The sequence below is a fragment of the Thunnus maccoyii genome, chromosome 3 (assembly GCF_910596095.1).
Source record: "Thunnus maccoyii chromosome 3, fThuMac1.1, whole genome shotgun sequence".
Taxonomy (NCBI): domain Eukaryota; kingdom Metazoa; phylum Chordata; class Actinopteri; order Scombriformes; family Scombridae; genus Thunnus; species Thunnus maccoyii.
In genome coordinates this window covers 4,687,508-4,706,082 of record NC_056535.1, presented here as the reverse complement: position 1 = coordinate 4,706,082, position 18,575 = coordinate 4,687,508, and the positions used below count along the sequence as shown (strand labels likewise).

Genomic DNA, 18,575 nt, shown 5'->3' with positions numbered 1-18,575 from the left:
AGCTGTTTTCTTTTGAAGCTGAGAGTGACTTATGTTTGTACGGTCATGCCTTGTTAGATCCGCAAAGTGCCTGAGAAGTTTAGATTCTGCAATATCATGCGAAATACTGTTACATAACGAATACATAAAACTCGGCTCTGCAGTTATCTGCAGGCTCAATAACATTATTTTTACACTGAGGTATTGTTCAGGAGGCGACACACATGTCGCTGTGAGCGAGCGAGCGAGGCAAAGGTGAGAGAGAGAGGAAAAAATAGATAGAGAGGTTGCCTACGGGGAATACAAGAGGAATAAGTGTCAAATCCATGCTGGAGGAAGATGGATTGAAATTGTCAGTGTGTAGTTTCCTGAATGTGAAGTCATATTCAGACAGAGGGACAGGGGTCGGGGACAGACAGTTTCCTCTATGCAGCTCAGACAACAGTTTATTTTGCTTTTCTATTGTTTATTTAGTTTCCTCCCAGATGAATTCACTTTCCAATTACAGTATCTTTTAAAGCTGCACTACTTCCTTAATATATTCATACGAAAATGGGTCAAATGACAATGTGTAATGTCTTGTATGTATTTGTATTGAGGAACCCATAGATTATAACCCAACTGGGCAGTTCTCTTTAGCATTTGAGTGTCTTTTAGGTGATTGTTTTGGTTTTTTACAGCTTGCAGCCTTACTGTTTCGGTTCATTATCAGTGCTCTCATCAACTTTCTTTCCTAGATGCAGCTGTGCACTGCACCAAACAGCAAACATTAGTGAATAGCTGGCTGAACATAGTGCATCATTAAGCAACTAAAGAACCAGATCTTTCTCAGGTTGGTGGAGACCAAAACAGAGCTAAAAGGAGAGCAAATGTTGTACTTACATTCATCAGGTGGCCAGAAACACAACGTCTATATCGAAACACGATGTCTATATCGGCAAGTGTTTGCTAACATATTCACCATAACAACCTTATAAGGTGATAATGTATCTATGTTGTGTTTATAGTTTTTTGTCGTGCCCCTACTTTAAGTGGCAAAAAATAAATTAATGCAGCTTTAAAGGATGAGGCTGGTGATATTCTGTATTTTTCTTATTGTCAACAAATCCCATCATAAGACAGACTGACAATGAATTGAACAAGGATTGGAAGGAACAAAGCCTGATATATCTTAATCCGCTGTGCCGTAGAGCTCCACGGTTGTCCAAAAACTATTAAAAACACATCAGTGAGCCACACTGTTACACTGCCTGACATGTTCCTGCACTGGAATGAACACAGACAGTGTAGTTTATTTTGACTCAGTTCACATACACTGTCACTAGTTCACTAGAATATGTATTCTAGTACATATTAGTACATATCTAGTGATATATATTCATCCACAGCTGAAAATAGTCCCCAACAAATGCACTATGTCTTCCTGTTTGAATGTTGTTTGCTTGAAACTACAGTGCCCAGTTGTTTTAGGAAATTAATGAGCCTTTTGAAAAAATGTAACTGTATATTTATGGCCTACTCTTTAACATTTATGTCTGTGGATCTGTATAAGGAACCAATGGGCTCGGGGCTGAGAGCCACAGACAGGGTAGGGATGTTAGAAATTATTGAGACAAACTAACACATTGTTGGTTTTGGTCATTTAATGGAATTTGTGGTCAGTAGGAAAAGTACAGAATAACACCAGCTTCATCCTTTAACAACCAAGCCAGCAGCAAATCCCTGAATCCCAAATCCCTAAATGAGAGAAAAATGAGACATCACCAAGATGTGAGCTTGTAAGAATGGAGAGAGGAGGAAGCTGAATTTTTTTTTTTTTTTTAGAAATGTTACAGCCGGATTAAAATGTTTCCAGCAAAATAGCTGAAGATTGTCAGCTTGCACTTACTGTTCAATCGATGGTGTGTGTAAGTGTGAGTGTGTGTGTGTATAAGGTCTTTATTAGCACCCTGACCTCTCCCTCTCTAGGAGTCTCGTTTAGATGACATCATGACAGATCACGTCTTCGACTCAAGGGGCTTCTTTCCATCCAATTTATTCAGGCAATGGTTAGGACGCCCGTGGGCTGTCCCGGGAGCATCGTTCTCAGTTTTTCTCTCGCTCTCTCCCTCTCTCTCTCACATGCACACACACGCGCACACACACTCACTCTCTCTCTCTGTGAGCTTGTCAGATAGGGCAGGAAGACTTCATTATCCTCCCGTCCGATCTATGTTGGCCATGACAGGTTCATCCACCGGCCACCCCACAATCAATAGAGCTGACAGTGGTGTGTGTGTGTGTGTGTGTGTGTGTGTGTGTGTGTGTATGTGTGTGTGTGTGTGTGAGAGAGATTATTAACGTGGGCCGTGGAAGCCATGATGTGGATGAGCAAGTGATGAGCTGAAGTGTCAAAAGCCCACAGTCTGTTGCTATTACTAACTCTTTCTCCAACTCCTTCTTACTTTCTCTTTTTCCTCTCTCTCTCTCTCTCTCTCTCACACACACACACACACACATACACACATATTTGCATATTGCTTTCTGTGCCGTCTGACAGTGACTTCCGCCGCTGGTTCTACCTGCAGGGGTCATGCAGGTAAGCTGCAGTGTAGAACAGCTGGATGTTAATATACTAACATAATTAGTTTTCCCACCATGTATTCCTGCTGTAAAATGCTTTCAATTCATGTTTTCTAAATGTATGTTATTATCTCAAAATAGAAGATTTCTGTCAATCGACAGTTGTGACTTTTAAATGATGATGAAGAACTAAATGTAATTTGAAGAATTTCTAACGAGGTAATTGAACTTTTTTGTGGGAAACCTGTCTGACACAAGTTATTATTCAAAGCAGAGTATTTTGATATGTCTTAAACATGTCTGCAGGGGATCTCTAATTTAGAAATTAGGCCCAATTTAGGCTGTCTAAAAACTGGCAACCAAGAAATAATGTGTCTGCTCTGTCAGACATCTCCTCCATCAACATCAGCACACACGGGAGCAGGCTGGAATATGACCATAATAGTGTTGGAAGGTAACCTCTAGTTATCATTCACACCTGTACGCATCCTGTGCCTGCTGCTTTCACATCACAACAATATAAAACAAGGGAATATGACAGTTACTTATCTACATTTATTTTCCACCGTTGGCTCGGGTTAATGTGACTTTATCTACCTGGTTTCACACAGATTTGTGGATGTAAGATAATGCTATGGTGCTAAAGGTTGAAGGCTATCAGCCATCAGTCTATAATGTCCTGGTTTGTAGATATTTTGGAACTTGAAGTGCATCGTGACTGCTGTCCAAAGTGCTGGTCCCAGGTTCTGCTGGCATGAGGGAAGTTCTCAGGCATTGAGCCGCTTTGAGGCACCACTCTGGCATTTTCTTTTATTCTTGGTCATCTAAGTGCTGATGTCAGACTGTGCTTATGTTGCCAACTTGTGCTGATTTAAAGTTGCATCTGACTATTAACTGAACTAACGCTAACTAACTAACTCATGAAGAACAGGCGTCATTCATTCCAATGGAGGGTAGCTGATGGACAGTAACAGACTAGTGCCCCCCATTCTTGTTTCCATAAATTAATAATACTAACACAAGAATCTTGTATACTGTAGCATTGAACATGCTTTAAGTTGTTTGTTTAAAAGGGCTACACTTGCAATTTTGGATGATATCTACTAGGGGTGCAACGGATCGCAGTTGATCTGTGATCTGTATGGATCGCCCCCCATGGTTCGGCACACGTGAACTGCAGATTAATTGCAAAATTTAATATCTCATTTAAGACAAAGTAAACAAACTGCTGTAAGTGCAAGTCATGGACAGACAGCGCGTCGCTAACGGGGATTTTGAAGAGCAACAACCAAACCAGCATCTAACGGGTCCGTAGTGACATCTGCAGATATGTTTACATGCTGTTCAATGTGCTGAAGCTGAACAGCTAATTTGCTACGTAGCTGCTAACTAATGTTAGCGGCGCACTTTTCACCAGTGGATGTTTGTTTGGTGGCTCGTTCAACAAACTAAGCACCAGGATGAGACGCATGTTCATGTTTGTAAGTTTTGATAATGTGGACACAGGCTGTTGTTTCATTCACTACCATGTTTAATGGAAGAAGGTATCACGCTTCATATTGCAATTTAATTTAACAATTGAGCTTTGAATATTTTATATATTTTAAGATTTAACATTGGATATCTTGAATGTTGTTTTCATTTAAGACCATGAGCAAAAGTTTCATGCTGTATGTGTTTTAGAGGATATATGGAAAAAGTTTTATTTGTTTGTCTCCCTTTTTTTTTTTTTTGCTGATCCGAAAAATGATCCGATCCGTGACTCAAATCCATGATATGATCCAAACCATGAGTTCTGTGATCCGTTGCACCCCTAATATCTACTGTAATCTTCCTCCTACAAGCACCTGCCAAATAAATGTAACGTAATATTTGGGATGTTGATGATGATTATAATGTAACATGCAATTTTTAATATATTAATTCTAAAACACATCATTAACAGAGATTTGCAGCTCTTGATCACATATTGTAAATACTTGACAATCACCACTGTTGGAATATTTTACTAATCATAATAACCAAACTCCACGAACCAAGCTTCACATTTTGATCACAATAACTGTCTGCTGTAGATATATAAAAACAAGGGCAACAAAAACAGTCAAAATAGCGGAGCAGGTTGTGCACATGTAATAGACACTGATGTGTGGCATGTGTTATAACAAAGGGAAAAAACTACATTTTTCACATGAATATTTCCTTTTAAACACTCAGTAACAACACCCTGCTTAATTTTGCTTTGTTTATATTAGTTGTGTGTGTTAATGCGAGACCCGTGACCACCTGAACTTGCTGGTCACATCCCACTATCCTCTGTTCTTTATTATATTTCTTATAGTAGTAATTGTTTTGTGATTAATGAGCTAGTCCAGAAGGTATTCACTCTACTTAGACTTTATCCAGGAAGGTCGACGAGAATATCGACCATCAACATTGTTTCCTTATCATTTCAGGAAAAGAAATGGACTAATTCAAAAGGAGGAGAGGATACAATTTAAAGTTTTTGGGGGCAAAAGAGAAAAGTCTAACAGTTGGTAACAAAGCAATAAAACAACAATGACACACTAAAGCACTGCCATGCATACAGAACACTGTCTTTCTTGTCTCTTTATATTTATTTTACATTATATTGCTGGAAAGTAAATTGAAAAGAACTGAACTGTTAATTGAGCAGTTTAATCATGCTTGTAACCAGCTTGTTTAACTAATAATTTGATGTTATACAGTGTGAATTCATGATTACAACTTAAAAAGCTCATATAGGAACTGACTGTTGAACTAGAGAAACACATTTACACAAACATTTACACATAAATTGTCTCTTAACTTTAAAGTTATTCATAAATAACTTTTTGGGACGAGAAGTGCAACACATTTTTTGTGACAGTTTTCTCTATTCTGCTGTTATCAATAACACCATCCTCCAGGTCTGATTACACACTTCCTCAACACACTTTCAGCTAGTCTTTGGCTGATCGAGGTGCTAATACACCTCTGCAGCTGCTCTTGGGAAGTATTTCACTTATCAATCGGGGTAAAATTTTCCCGTCATGGCAGGTTTTCAATTGTATGTTACAGTGTTTTAATAAAATGTTCAAGCCTCCCAGTCTTTGACCTAAAAAAAGCACCCTCTATTGTTCAAAATAGTGAAAAAAAAACGACTGGCATTCATACCTATAACTGCCACCAGGTGAAATTTACCTGTATATGAAATGCATTTATTTCTGTGCGGTTCATGTTTAAACATTCTAAGTTGCTAGGCAATGGCATTTGTTGGGAGTGTGTGATCTGATAACTACGTCAAGTCATAATGAAATGATAAAAAGAGCAGAGGAGAATGACCTGCAAAAACTGCTGAATGTCTGCTCGAAGTGTGTTTGAGGGACATGTATAATCAGATGTGTTCAAATGAAGATGATTTTGCTTCCTCACAAACATTCACTGTGTGTAAAACTTATTTTTAGTTATTTGATTATTCATTCATTTCTGTTTTGTCATGTTACCGTTTATTGTTTATAGGCTATTTTCCCTAATTTACCAGATGCCTTGCTCTGTTTTCATGATTGGAACATCAAAAAAGAAATATATATTTGTGTTATGATGTTATAAATTAAAGAAAAAAAGCTTCTTGGTGATGCTCTCTTATTCACACATTGTTGAAATGCCTAAATTAATAATTGATTAGCTGAAATTGTGCGTTTGGCTTTGTCATGTTGATTTTGTTGCGACATTAAATTACCCATAAGTGTGGTGGTTGTTGATTATTATTATTATGGTTCATTATTGTCCTTTTTTGGTGTATTTAGGCTACTTTGGTCATTTAAATAACATGGGTTATCTCATTATATGATGAATGTCGTTTTATAAATATATCACACCACCCAAATATGCAAATATTCCTTCTAATACTGTTCTTAAAGATACTTAGATTATAAAACAGGACGACCAAATCACAGGTGATGATTAAACAAACTCATTTCGTGACTTTAGACATTTCTTTGTGAAGATAATGCCTTAATACAATGACAGAGGATATTTTTTAGTATTAGAAATGCCGTAGCCAGGTGCATAGGTAAATTTTACCCGTTGGCGGCTTTAGGTATATAATGACCCCTGGTGGTATTAATAAACATGCTAGGTGAAGATGCGCTGCAGGTATCACTAGAGGGTCTGGATGTGGCATCTGCAGCTGCAGAGGAGTATGCAGATGGTAGATGGTGCTCAGTCTGGAGATGGACCGTCTTGATTTGAAAGATCTCATGCCAGAACTTCCCCCGAAGAAAGCTGAAGCCTGTGTGATCTAGGTTTGAATTTTCCTGATCATTGCAGCAGTCCTCGGAGGGGAAACTGCCCAGGTGTTAGGATGAGAGATCTGAGGTCAACAGACCACCTCAGCCTTGACAGGGTTTGACAGACAGCTCTATTCTGCTGTCGGCTTTAACAGGAGCAGCAGGGATTATCTGTTTGGAATGAAATGATCTGAAATGGGCCTCAAGTGTGGAGTCATCTCCCTCCCTTGCAGCTTTTCTTGGAGTCTTGCAGACTTCTAAAGGCTGTTGCACCAGCTAAATGTGCGTAACTTAAGCCAAGCTCAGACCAAAAACTGCCCTGTGTTAAAACACTACAAGACGGCGTGGTGGTGGGGGCGTGTTGTTTAAGGTACCGGTGAGACAATGAAATACAATCCAGGAAGTCGAGTTGGAGCTACAGATTAATGCATTTAAAGGTTTATCAGTAGCCAGAACACTACAGAACAGTTTGTAATACTCACAGACAGGATTTTACAACTCTGGAAAGTTATCACGGTGTAAACTGTGTTCAATCTTTCTTCTCCACAATCATGAGGTAAACAGTCGAATATGGTGTTCATGTTTCAAAATAATCCAACAGGAATGTGCACTTGCATGTATGTGATTGGCCAACGCAGCACCTTGCTGGATGATGTTGGGTTGCGTTGCAGTAAAAGTTGAGACCGGTTCAACTTTTTGCCGGATAGCCGCTTTTGCCAAGCACTGCTCCAATACAAATGAATGGGAGGGCTGCATTTTTTCACATGGAGCTGATATTAGGCTGAACGCCCCCTCAGGGCATTTTCAAAGTTTCAAGTTTCTTTTCACACGGGAAAAAAATCCATCATTCATAGATGCTGCAGTATTTGCAGTAAAGATTGAAATAAAACATTATTTCTTGAGTTTTACAGCTCATTGTTGACATTTGAAACAGTACAGTGTGTGTGTCCACTGACCCTGCTGTCTGCCTCCATTTGAAGGATTTTAGTCTCGACTTTAAAGCCAAAAATCCAGTCGGCTTTACATTTAGCTGTTGCAACAGTCTTTTAACATATGTATAGAAACTGTTCAATGAATGGATCTAGATAGATGTGTACCTCTCTCCATTATCCATCATTAGCCATCATCCCCTGGTGAAGCAGGTGGATAATTTGAAAAAATAAAAGTCTTGGGAACCAAAAATCGAATAGGACATTCCCTAAATACTCCCGAGTGAGAGTGCTGGAAGCCTGGAGAGGTGAACAGAGGACACTGATGAGGCTCTCTGAGGTAGAAACTGCCACAGATGATATTTGGCAGGAAAGCCTCCATGATAATACCTCCACCCCCCCAAACACACTCAACTTTATCATGAACACTATTCTAATTTCTCTATGTAAGAGTGTTTTCATGTTTTTACACACAGTCACATGCACACACACACACACACACAGATACATACTGTCCTGTAAGAACTGCATCTCAGAATAGATTACAATTAAACCATCTCCCCCACTGATCCCAGACTAGTGCAATTAACACTCCTATTCCAGAAAGGTTATCGCTGTCAAAGAACCACAGATGCGCGCGCGCGCACACACACACACACACACACACACACACAAGCAAAGTTATTAAGTCTGTTCTGGTTGTGTGGCTGATAGTCTGAGAGGCAGGAAGGTGTTGGGCAGAGCCTGATATTTCCACTGAGTTAATATGCAGACCTGTTACTTCACATAGAGCCCAGCATTAAGCCTGGAAATGCCACCAGCGAACACACACACACACACACACACACACACACAGTGTTACACAGCCATCACACCCCACTGACTCTCTTCCTCTATCTTCATCATTCTCTTTCTATCCCTCCCGCTCTGTCTTTTTTTTTCTCTCTGTCTATGATTTTTAAAGAAACCTCCATCAAACATACTAATCTGAAATTAGATCTTTCAAAGGCGACGCTGTTCTCCGGCTTTGTCTTGTCTTTCTTTCGACGTCTCTCGCACTAAAATGTGTGTGTTGTCTGCAGCTTCTGTACAGTTTAAGGCTACAAAATAAGAGCAAGAGAGTGACAGTAAAGGATTACAAGCAGTTAGGTTGTCCCATAATCTGGCCATTACCAGCTCAAATCTGCCAGTACTGCTTTACTTACATTTGCTGATGAAGATCACGCGATATGACCGAAAGCCTCAGAACATATAACGTAAATGCGTCTCGGTAAGATGGTTTTCTCAACTGCTGTTTCAAAAATTAAGTCATCAAAGAAAATATCTCAACACTCAAAATTGAACTTTGGCTTAACCGCTGTAATGTTCAGTGTGTAATCCTGCGGTTTTCAACATGCCATTATTTCATCAACAGAAAATTAGTAAGAAACTAATATGGTAATTAATTAAATGTTACACATTCTCTGGTTGCAGCTTCTCTAATGTGAAGATGTAATGCTTTTCTTTGTTTTATATCATTCCAAATTGATTCTCTTCAATTTTGGACTGTTAGTTGGAAAAAACAGGAAATTTTCTGGAAGAACTTTTGATAATCAGTGTCTGCTCACGGCAACATGAGCATGATTTTAAAAAACTAGTCTTCTGTTTAGGAAACTCAAAGCATACAAAACTTCAAATTTTAAAATCAGTCGTAAATTGGACCGTGATTGGCTCCGAAGTAGTTGTGATGTGACAAATCCTACTTGTAAGTACACAAGAAACTTTCTTTCTTTAGCGGATGAATGTGAAAACAAACTCTGCTCGCACATCATTCTGCACAGTGAAGAGAACAACATCCAGCTGAAGGGATGGGTCAACGCTGACTTGTGGCATGGGACAAAGTACACACATGGGAACGTAGGACCCAACCACAAGTCTTCTGGCTCAGAGTCCTAAACACTCAACAAATACCATCCAGCACGACCACCTGCTATGACCTCTGTTTGGTACAAGAATGTAGACTGTTGTTGACTAGAAAACACAGTGAATCTAATCCAAATAGCAATTATGTTCCCTCAAAACGTATTAAGCAAAACCATTTAGTAGCTCCTTGAACCATTTAATAGTATGAAAAGCAGGAGACAAGGTTGACTTATCTTGTTACATTCCTGAATTCTTGTAATTTATTTAAAAAAAAAAAAAAAAAGTGATTTCACAAAAACATTCTTTTATTTTTGTAGGAAGAATGCACATTACCATGAACTCAACATTTACAACTATATTGCAGCTTGAGTGACCTATTGTTTTTTTATTTATTTAATTTGTCTTTATTATCTACTGTATAAAGAACAATAACCTGTGCAGCACTCTCACCTCTATATTAAAAACGACTCTGAAAAAGATTGAAAAACTTCATTTTCTGCACATACGTTATCAACAGCTGCCACATCTGCATAAAATCTTCACCCTGGCCCTGCCATTATACATGAGACTATTATTGTTTTCATTTGATTTGATTTTCATAAATGCAGTCAAAATTACAGTGAAGCGTGAAGCAATATGAAAGGTAACAGGTCAGATTTGTTATTCCAGTGTTTACTACATCGGATGTGTCTATTGTTTATGTAAATAATTGATGGCAGGAAGAAGGCCTTTAGAGGACAAATAAGGACGGTGAAGGTCACAGATGACAACATACAGTAACAGAACAGTATGACTTATGGCTCATTTCTTTATTTCTCTCTCATTTCTTATTTTTCATTAAAAAAGTTCAATACAACAGCAGCGTGTTTGTTTGTGCAGTCTGGAAAGCCTTGAAGCAAATCTTGTCAGAAATGTAACTTGTATAGGAAATATTTTCCATCAGCACCCCCAACACTCTGCAAGAATGTTTGTGTGTGTGTGTGTGTATGTGTGTGTGTGTACCCACAGCTGCCTTCAGCCTCTTCAGAAACAACAATGATGAATAGAGTCTTAAACAGGCAACTCCCTCTCTATTGTCCCTCACACCAGCAGCACATAATCATCTCTCTTTTCAACTCCTTTTCTCTCTGTATTTGCTAATCAATCTTTCATTCTCTCTTTCATCCTTTTTTTTTTTTTTGACATCCACTCTCTTTCATATCACACTTTATGAATAGACCGATATTGATGTCATGCTACAGGGCGTCGGACTCGTATGAGAGTACGGCCGGAGACTCGGAGAGGCGACTGCATTAAACAAACACTTTTAGCCTTTTACTCTGCTTAACAACAGCTCATCTGATCTTCAGGCAACTCAGATTGCAACTTCTTTGTCTAAGCGGGAGTGCTAAATAGCCTGGATAAAACAAAAGAGAGTGAGAATAAAGAGAGAAAGGGAGCGTGGAGAATCAGAAAAAAAAAAATCAAGGATCAGATGAGTATTAATTGCCACAAAAGAGTCAGAAGAGGCTGAGCCATTCGTCTGCGGGACCCCGGATCGTCCCGATCAGGAAGACAATTAGCAATAAATGAGAAGAAACTGAGATTTTGTCTTTGTTTGTATTTTATGTAATGAAGATAGTGACGATACAAGTAATAATATCAGTACACCCGGGGCATGCTGGGGAATCAGTGGACTGAGGTGCAATTGAGTCGTAACATCACAGGTTCAAATTTAGTACACTGGTGCAACGCTGAGCTTATCGTCCACTCTCTTATCACCGCTCCTTCCTGTCTGTCTGCTCCAGCACTCTGTAGTGCTTCTCAAAACTCTGCTGCAAAGTGACTTACAAGCAGGGCTGTAGTGGTCGGCTCTGTCACGGGTCCACGAGGGCTGTGATGATGAAGACGTAAACCTTTCAGTCTTAACAACCAATCTCCAACAATCTCCAAGGCTTCTAGTATAGATGTTTCACTTAAAGCCAAATGACACACATACATGAATAGTTTGATTTTCATGTGTGACTTTCCCAAAAGCATTTTGTGTTTCTCAACTGCTGTATCTGACAATTGTGCATTAATTATGTAATAAACCCTTAAACGGCATGGGGAAACAATACATAATATAGTTGTTATACTGTATAATGACAGCTTCTGTAGTAAAACCTGTCAATCATTTTACAGCAGGTTCCAATCATGTGTTTTGAATTTAGCTGGATTTAGATCATGCCTTAAAAAAATGATGGACCTTAACAGTTATTCTGCTCTCTCACATGTCTCTCTTCATAACCTGAATCCTGCTGGTTCTGAATCAGTTTCTTTCTTTTCCTCCATCATATTTTTTCCTAAAGGGGACATATTATGCTTTTTGTGACTTTTATGTTATTAACATATCTGTTGTCAGATGTTAAATATGTTAGTATGTTAAGTTCCACTGCAACCTGCTCTCAGTGCTTCGTTTGCAATGTTTTTTTCAACCTTGCTAACGAGCTCGCGTGCATGCCCGTCTATTCTGTAGCCTTTGTTGCTAAGGTTGTTGTTGTTGTTTTTCCATGTGTTGTCCACTCTCATATTTTGGATCAGATTTCAGCTCGAACATGTACTATTTGAGCAGTTGACATTTCGAGCAAAGAATGAGAAAAAGTAGTTAAATCCTACTACTTTAGTTTGTTGCATGGTTTGCTGTCCAATCAGAAGAGAGTGTGCTCCTAGGGAGGGGATCCTTAAAGAGACAGGAGCTAAAACGGCCTGTCACAGACAGAGGCTGAACTGAGGGGGCTGCATAAAGGGTCAGTATAAGATAACTAAGGAGTTTTTAACTGTAAATCATGCAAAAAAAATATTCCAGTAGAGCCCCAGATTAAAAACATAGACCTGTAAATGTGCAGAATATGTCCCCTTTAAATCTTCAGTCTGATGCACCTACTTTCCCTCACTTCTTCCTCTCTCTGGCTTCCGTTTTTAAAAATCTGACAGTGCATGAAGCAGAACTCAAACTTGCATAGTGTTAATTACAGCAGTTGTGGATTAACAATTTAATGTGGTGGGAATACAGCTTATGAGCTTTAAAGTTACATTCAAGCTAATTACTAAAACACAGCAACAAGCTGATAAAGTGGATGGTTGAAACAACACGGAAGTAAAAAATAACTTTAAACTCATAACCATCTATTTACTTCATGGTCTTTATCTGACAGACTACTGTTTGATGCATCATTTATTAGATGTCATATGTTCACTCTCTGAACTCTCTGAACTCTGATTTATTCCTCTGCTCCAGGCAAGCAGCCAGCTTCAGTCAGGGTTTGTTTGTTTTACATCCCGTGTAGCACGAGCGGGTGGTGAGTTGATGGTTGCTCCGTGTTAACAGATGACAATATTGGTGACATGAGGATAAAGTGTTCCAGCAGAAACATCCTGGAATTTGCTAATTGAGCCAGAAGGAACCTTGAATGAAGCTTTAAATGTAATTGACAACTTACAGAGTGAGTGATTAGAGTTTTGGTTTTACTGGTTTGAAGAGTTTGGTCTTAATGCAAAACAGTGGAACACAGTTCAACGAGTGTCAATTTGGTCATGCAAATTTGAATTTTTCATACATTTTCCATATCATGATGGAGATATTTTTGAAATGTGTGATGATTAACGATGATCACAACATATGTAAGACACTTTTAAAAAATGTTTATTTATTTTTATATCACTGCCCAGAAAGTTGACTGTTCTGGCCTTTATCCAAAATGAAATGTAAAACCTTTCTTGTGTTTAAAAAAAAAAAAAAAAAAAAAAAACTACTCAGAAACAGAACAGCATTTTTTATTTTGTATTGAAAAATAGAGATTGAGTGACAAACTCATCTGATAATAAAGGCCCGTGTGAGATGTGGCTTAGAATTTCCAGTAAGTGCTACGAGATTTCAATGTTGTTTTTTCACCGTTTGTGGTTATTTACATGACTAATTGAAAGACTGTATATAAAGTAACATCAACCTGAGAGACAGCTGAAATCATTTGGATAATAAAGCATTGAACTGCACAGTATGTTGAGAGAATTGTGCGACATGTTTTATTTTGATGGACTTAAGTGAACTGATCAGAAACAGCTCAGCACTACTACAACCTAGTAAATTGTTGAAAACACTCCTGAAACAGACTTGTACAGTCTGGATTCACTTTGGAGATAATGGAGATGAAACATTTTGGTGTTTGACAAATGAAGTGAAAATATATTTTCATTTACTGTACGGAGATGATAGACATTTTATATTCATACGCTTGTTTGTACCTGCGGTATATTTGCATTGTGTGCTGCCACGTTTGATTTCTCCTGATGAGAGATCCGATGAGTCGACAGGCAGGAAACAGATGTGCAATTTACTGCCAATTAATTTCTCCGTCTCATTCTCTCTCTAAGTTGTACTTTACTCTCTCTCTCTCTCTCTCTCTGACACACACACACACACACACATATCCGCACACACCCACGCTGCTGCATTGTCAGTCAGCCGCTCTGTGCAGCACCGCATCTCTGTTGTCGCCATGATAGAAAACTCTCTTATCGCTCTCTCAGAAGATAAACATGCCCTGCTGATTCTCCCTGACTTCTTCTTCTTCTTCTTCTTCCTGTCTGTCTGCTGAGCGTGTGCAGAAAAGATTTCCATTATTCTCACAACTAAACAACAACCAATCTCCACCAATCTCATCACCTCCCCTCTTGCTGTACAGCTCCCAACCTCCTGACAATCTACTGTGATCTTTCACTCCTGGAGAAAATTACAAGGAGGTAAAAATCTAAGATTTCCCAAGAAAAAGACAAAAAAAAAAAAAAAAAGGAGAAGTTGAGAGTGCAGTGACGGCAAGAAGGGAATAATGAGGGAGATAGAGAGGTTATACACCGCACTAATTAGTCCGGGTCTTCACAAGTTCAAGGACGGTTTCAATTTAGCTGATAAAGATGAGAGGATGAGGACGGGGCGGGGGGGATGGGTGAGATGGGTGAGACTTCCTACATCTTAATTATCCCAGTGGTTTTTGGCTGGTGGCGCCTTAGGGAGTGTGTGTGTGTGTGTGTGTGTGTGTGTGTGTGTGTGTGTGTGTGTGTGTGTGTGTGTGTGTGTGTTGGAGCGGTGCAGGGGGGGGCAGGTTGAGTCTAGGGTGAGGAGAGGAGTTCCACGGAGAGCCCTTGCAGTCGTCTTATCCGGGGCCGAGTTCAGCTGGGCGTGGCCCAAAGCTTCCCAGGGTCAACGCTTTCCCTTTCAATTACTCCTCCGCTCGCCCGAGGATCCCGAGCCCAGGAGGAGAACGGGTAACGCCGGGGTTAAATACACATGCACGTCTTCATTCACGCATACATACAGATCGGCTGTGCTCACACCTTTGTAAAATAATCAACGCCAGAATCGTTTGGTTAGAATTTATTGTGACCGTGATCCAAGAGAGCATCGGTTTTGAGTCTGATGAATACCAATTTTAACCTGTAATCCTCACTGCAGCTCATGTGAAGGAGGGAGATTGGGAGAATTGCTTTTCTCTTGGTAGAGGAGGAGGAGGAAGTCATATAGTTTGGTGCTGAAGTGAGTCACCGGTTCTGTTTACATCCACTGAGATATTTCTGTTTTATTATTGCTTTTTTTTTTTTTTTTCACGGAGAGGCAGGGGCGATGGGGCGATTGTGCATTTTTTTGTGAAGCTAAAAAATGTAATAACATCATTAAAAAACTGTAAAACAAATAAAAGACAAAAACAAATAAAACAGATAAGGAAGAACAGTTTAAATCAAAATATATTCAAATAGTTGTGAGAAGTGATCCTGCATATTGGGGAGTAGCTACATTAAGTTTGGGAGGATATATTAAGTTATCCGGTCTAATGGGATTTGGCGCCTCCTCCCACTTGACCGTTATTAGCTTGTGTGGGTTGTCGAATTGAGCAGAGTGAAATTCTGGGTTTAGAGGTGTTTGTGTCAGTATCAGTTGGCAAAAATAATTTGTGAATGTCTCCTCCTCCTCCTCCTCCACTTCCTCCTCCTGATGTAACGACATAGCTGAGGGAGATGTGGGTGGAGGCCAGTCGTCCTCAGCTCGCTACGGCTCCATATCGCCGCAGTTCTCCAGAGACTTCTGAGCAGCCCAATCGAATCCCTGGACACTTTGATTAGATCCTTCTCGCCCACGTGTTTTTAAAGACTTTAAAGATCCTGTTTTCCAGGAAATTAAAAGATTTCATTGCAAGTGAACTTTCTACTGTCCTGCTCAAACATGAACATGGGCAGGGGATCTAGTTGGTTGCCTGCTTGGTCTACGCCATGTTTACACAGTTACATTCACATTCAGTTGCCGATCTTCTTTCAACAGAAGATATACTGAATGACGGAGCTGCTGTTAAAATCCCATTCCCCTGCAGTTTGAGTTAAGCTGTTTGTGGGAACTTTTGACACTCTGTGATTGAGTCTTCATGTCACCATGAATAAACCAGTTGACAGAACAACCCCATTTCCTCTTTTACTCATCTTTGGTGGGATGTGTCTAATACAGGAGCACGAAAGGATGACTTTTTTTTTTTTTCATGACATCGAAAAAGTAACTGTGCAACTGGATTTGCACTGACAATGAGAACCGTGAGTAGGTGTAACATGCTTCTATGCAGCATTAAGCTGTTGAGAGGTGAGGCAGGCATCTTCACCAGGTTGGATTGGAAAGTTCCTGTTTTTGTCAATCTGGGTGTTATTTTCATATTTTTGTCCATTATATTATATTTGTTGTTTTGATAACATTCATTACTTACATTATTTAGGGAATGCAGACGCAAGAACACTGATCAGCATTAAAACGTTGTAAATTCACAGAGATGATGCCAAAGTCATAGCATAGCCAACACATCATAATTACACACATGTCCACAAAACAAAATACAAAAGCAGAACACAGCCGTAATGGATTTTTATTTCCTGTTATTTCCTTCCTGTTATCATTTACTGTACACTGTTGATCTTAAACAGTGCACTGTGATGAATAAATCTTCTCCATCAGAGCCTTGATAGGACGACAGACTGACAGCCCCAGTAATATTATACTGATATAAATCATACATATGTTATTATGATAGATTGACACAAACATAAAGTTGGATAAAGTCACGAGTGACTGAGAAATATAAGTTATTGCAGAAAAAATAAATATAAAAATGTTAATTTAAAGTAAGCTCACTGTAAAGCTATTAAATTCTAGAAGGTCTTTCCAAATAATATATTATACAGCGCTTTAAATTATAACATAATTAGTGTCCCGGATTTTTAATTTTATTTTATCATATTTAATTTAGAAGTAATAATTTGATTCGTTTTTTCAAACAACTGAGAAGCCCTACTTGTCATTTTGTCATCTTTGAACAATATAACACACATCTCCTGACACTTTAATGACACAGAATAGAAATCATAATCAATAACTGGAGGCTTCTGTCTCTCTTCTCTTTCTTACTCTCTCTCTCTCTCTCTCTCTCTCCAACATTATAACTGTGACTATTTTGGGGCAGTTTAGCCTGTGCCACACATAGTCCACCTGTAGCTAGAATAGAGGCTTTGACCTTTGACCTTTTTATGCATCAACCCAAAAACAAGCTCAATGGTTATGTTGGTGATGAACAAAAATCAAATATATTCAGTGTGTGTTTTAACTCCTTTATACACTGACTGGGACTGACATCTGAAGACTGACTGATTTATCACAGACCTGACAGCTAAGTGACAACTCACTATGATCTTGCAAAATGAAATGCAAATGTATGCATAATGTAAATGCCTTGTTTATATGGAGCAAAAATAAAGCGGCTGGTGTCTTCAGTGGGGCTGCTATCTGTTCATGGAAATGAGATTATGTTCAATCATCTGGTTTTACACAGCAAAGTGTTCCTGTGTACATACACACTGATGATTAAAAATCATCTAAATTTAGAACTTAATCTTCCTGTTCGTCCTACTACATGAAATCTAGGTATTTTCTGGGCTCCTCCGTGTTTAGATAGAAGTGTTTGGGAGTGCAGCTTATATCTCTTTACAATACACACAGGAGGAGGTGGAACGGGCCTCTTCCTGTGATTCAGTTTACTCCTGTTGCTGGATTTAGTACTGCAGTATACTGTAGGTGTAACGCACATGAACACGTTTAGAAATACCAACACATTTCACTTCCTGTTCCTCCTCGTAATTCTATTACTGGCCGCCGGCGGCATTCGGTAAACAATGTAAATCTAATTACATACATGAGGGGCATCTCATTAAAAGGAAAATGTGTCCCGTCGGAATTACGTTAAGTGAATTCCGACATGCGAAAAATGTGGAGCACATGATTGCATGTGTTAACCGTCAGTCGCCGGGACGCCAGAGTGGAATACATCAACATATTTAAAACCAGCAGTAATCCCAGTTTAACTGGGTTTATGGAGATTTTAAGATGAAGCTTTTAGATTTAAAAAAAAAAACATGAGAAAGTGAATGAGAAAGGGGGATTTTTAAACTTAACACAAAAACATCTCTAATGTTTGTCTTTGTGTGCATCACGCCGACACGGTCTTACAGATAATGAGGTTTGAAATCACCAGCAATCGTCTGGAAACTTAAACCACACTACACTGTAGCATATAATACACCTGCCACACTAGCATGACCGCCGCCTGTATGACAGGAGTCATCACATGAAGTCAAAGCTAATAATCTCCTCATGTGGTTAGGGAGACGCGCGGGCACTGACGAATCGACGATCATGTGGGAAATATAGACGGCAGCCGCATAGGATTCTGAAAGACGTGTGAACATGTGACTGACCCAGGAATGTTTCCCTCTCTCTCTCTCTGTCTTTGTCTTTCTCTCCGCCCAGTGGGACGCCATTAACGAGATGGACGAGTACTTCAGTCCTATCCACACATACCAGGTGTGT

General features: G+C 39.3%; 1 protein-coding gene across 2 annotated transcripts in view; it reads left to right on the top strand.

Moving 5' to 3' along the window:
- epha8 (eph receptor A8) overlaps positions 1-18,575 on the top strand; it is a 117,836-nt gene that overhangs the window by 34,813 nt on the left and 64,448 nt on the right. For both annotated transcript variants that reach the window (XM_042403951.1, XM_042403941.1), the window contains exon 3: positions 18,516-18,569. In XM_042403951.1, coding sequence (XP_042259885.1) covers positions 18,516-18,569 — 54 coding nt within the window. The remainder of the gene's footprint in view (positions 1-18,515; positions 18,570-18,575) is intronic.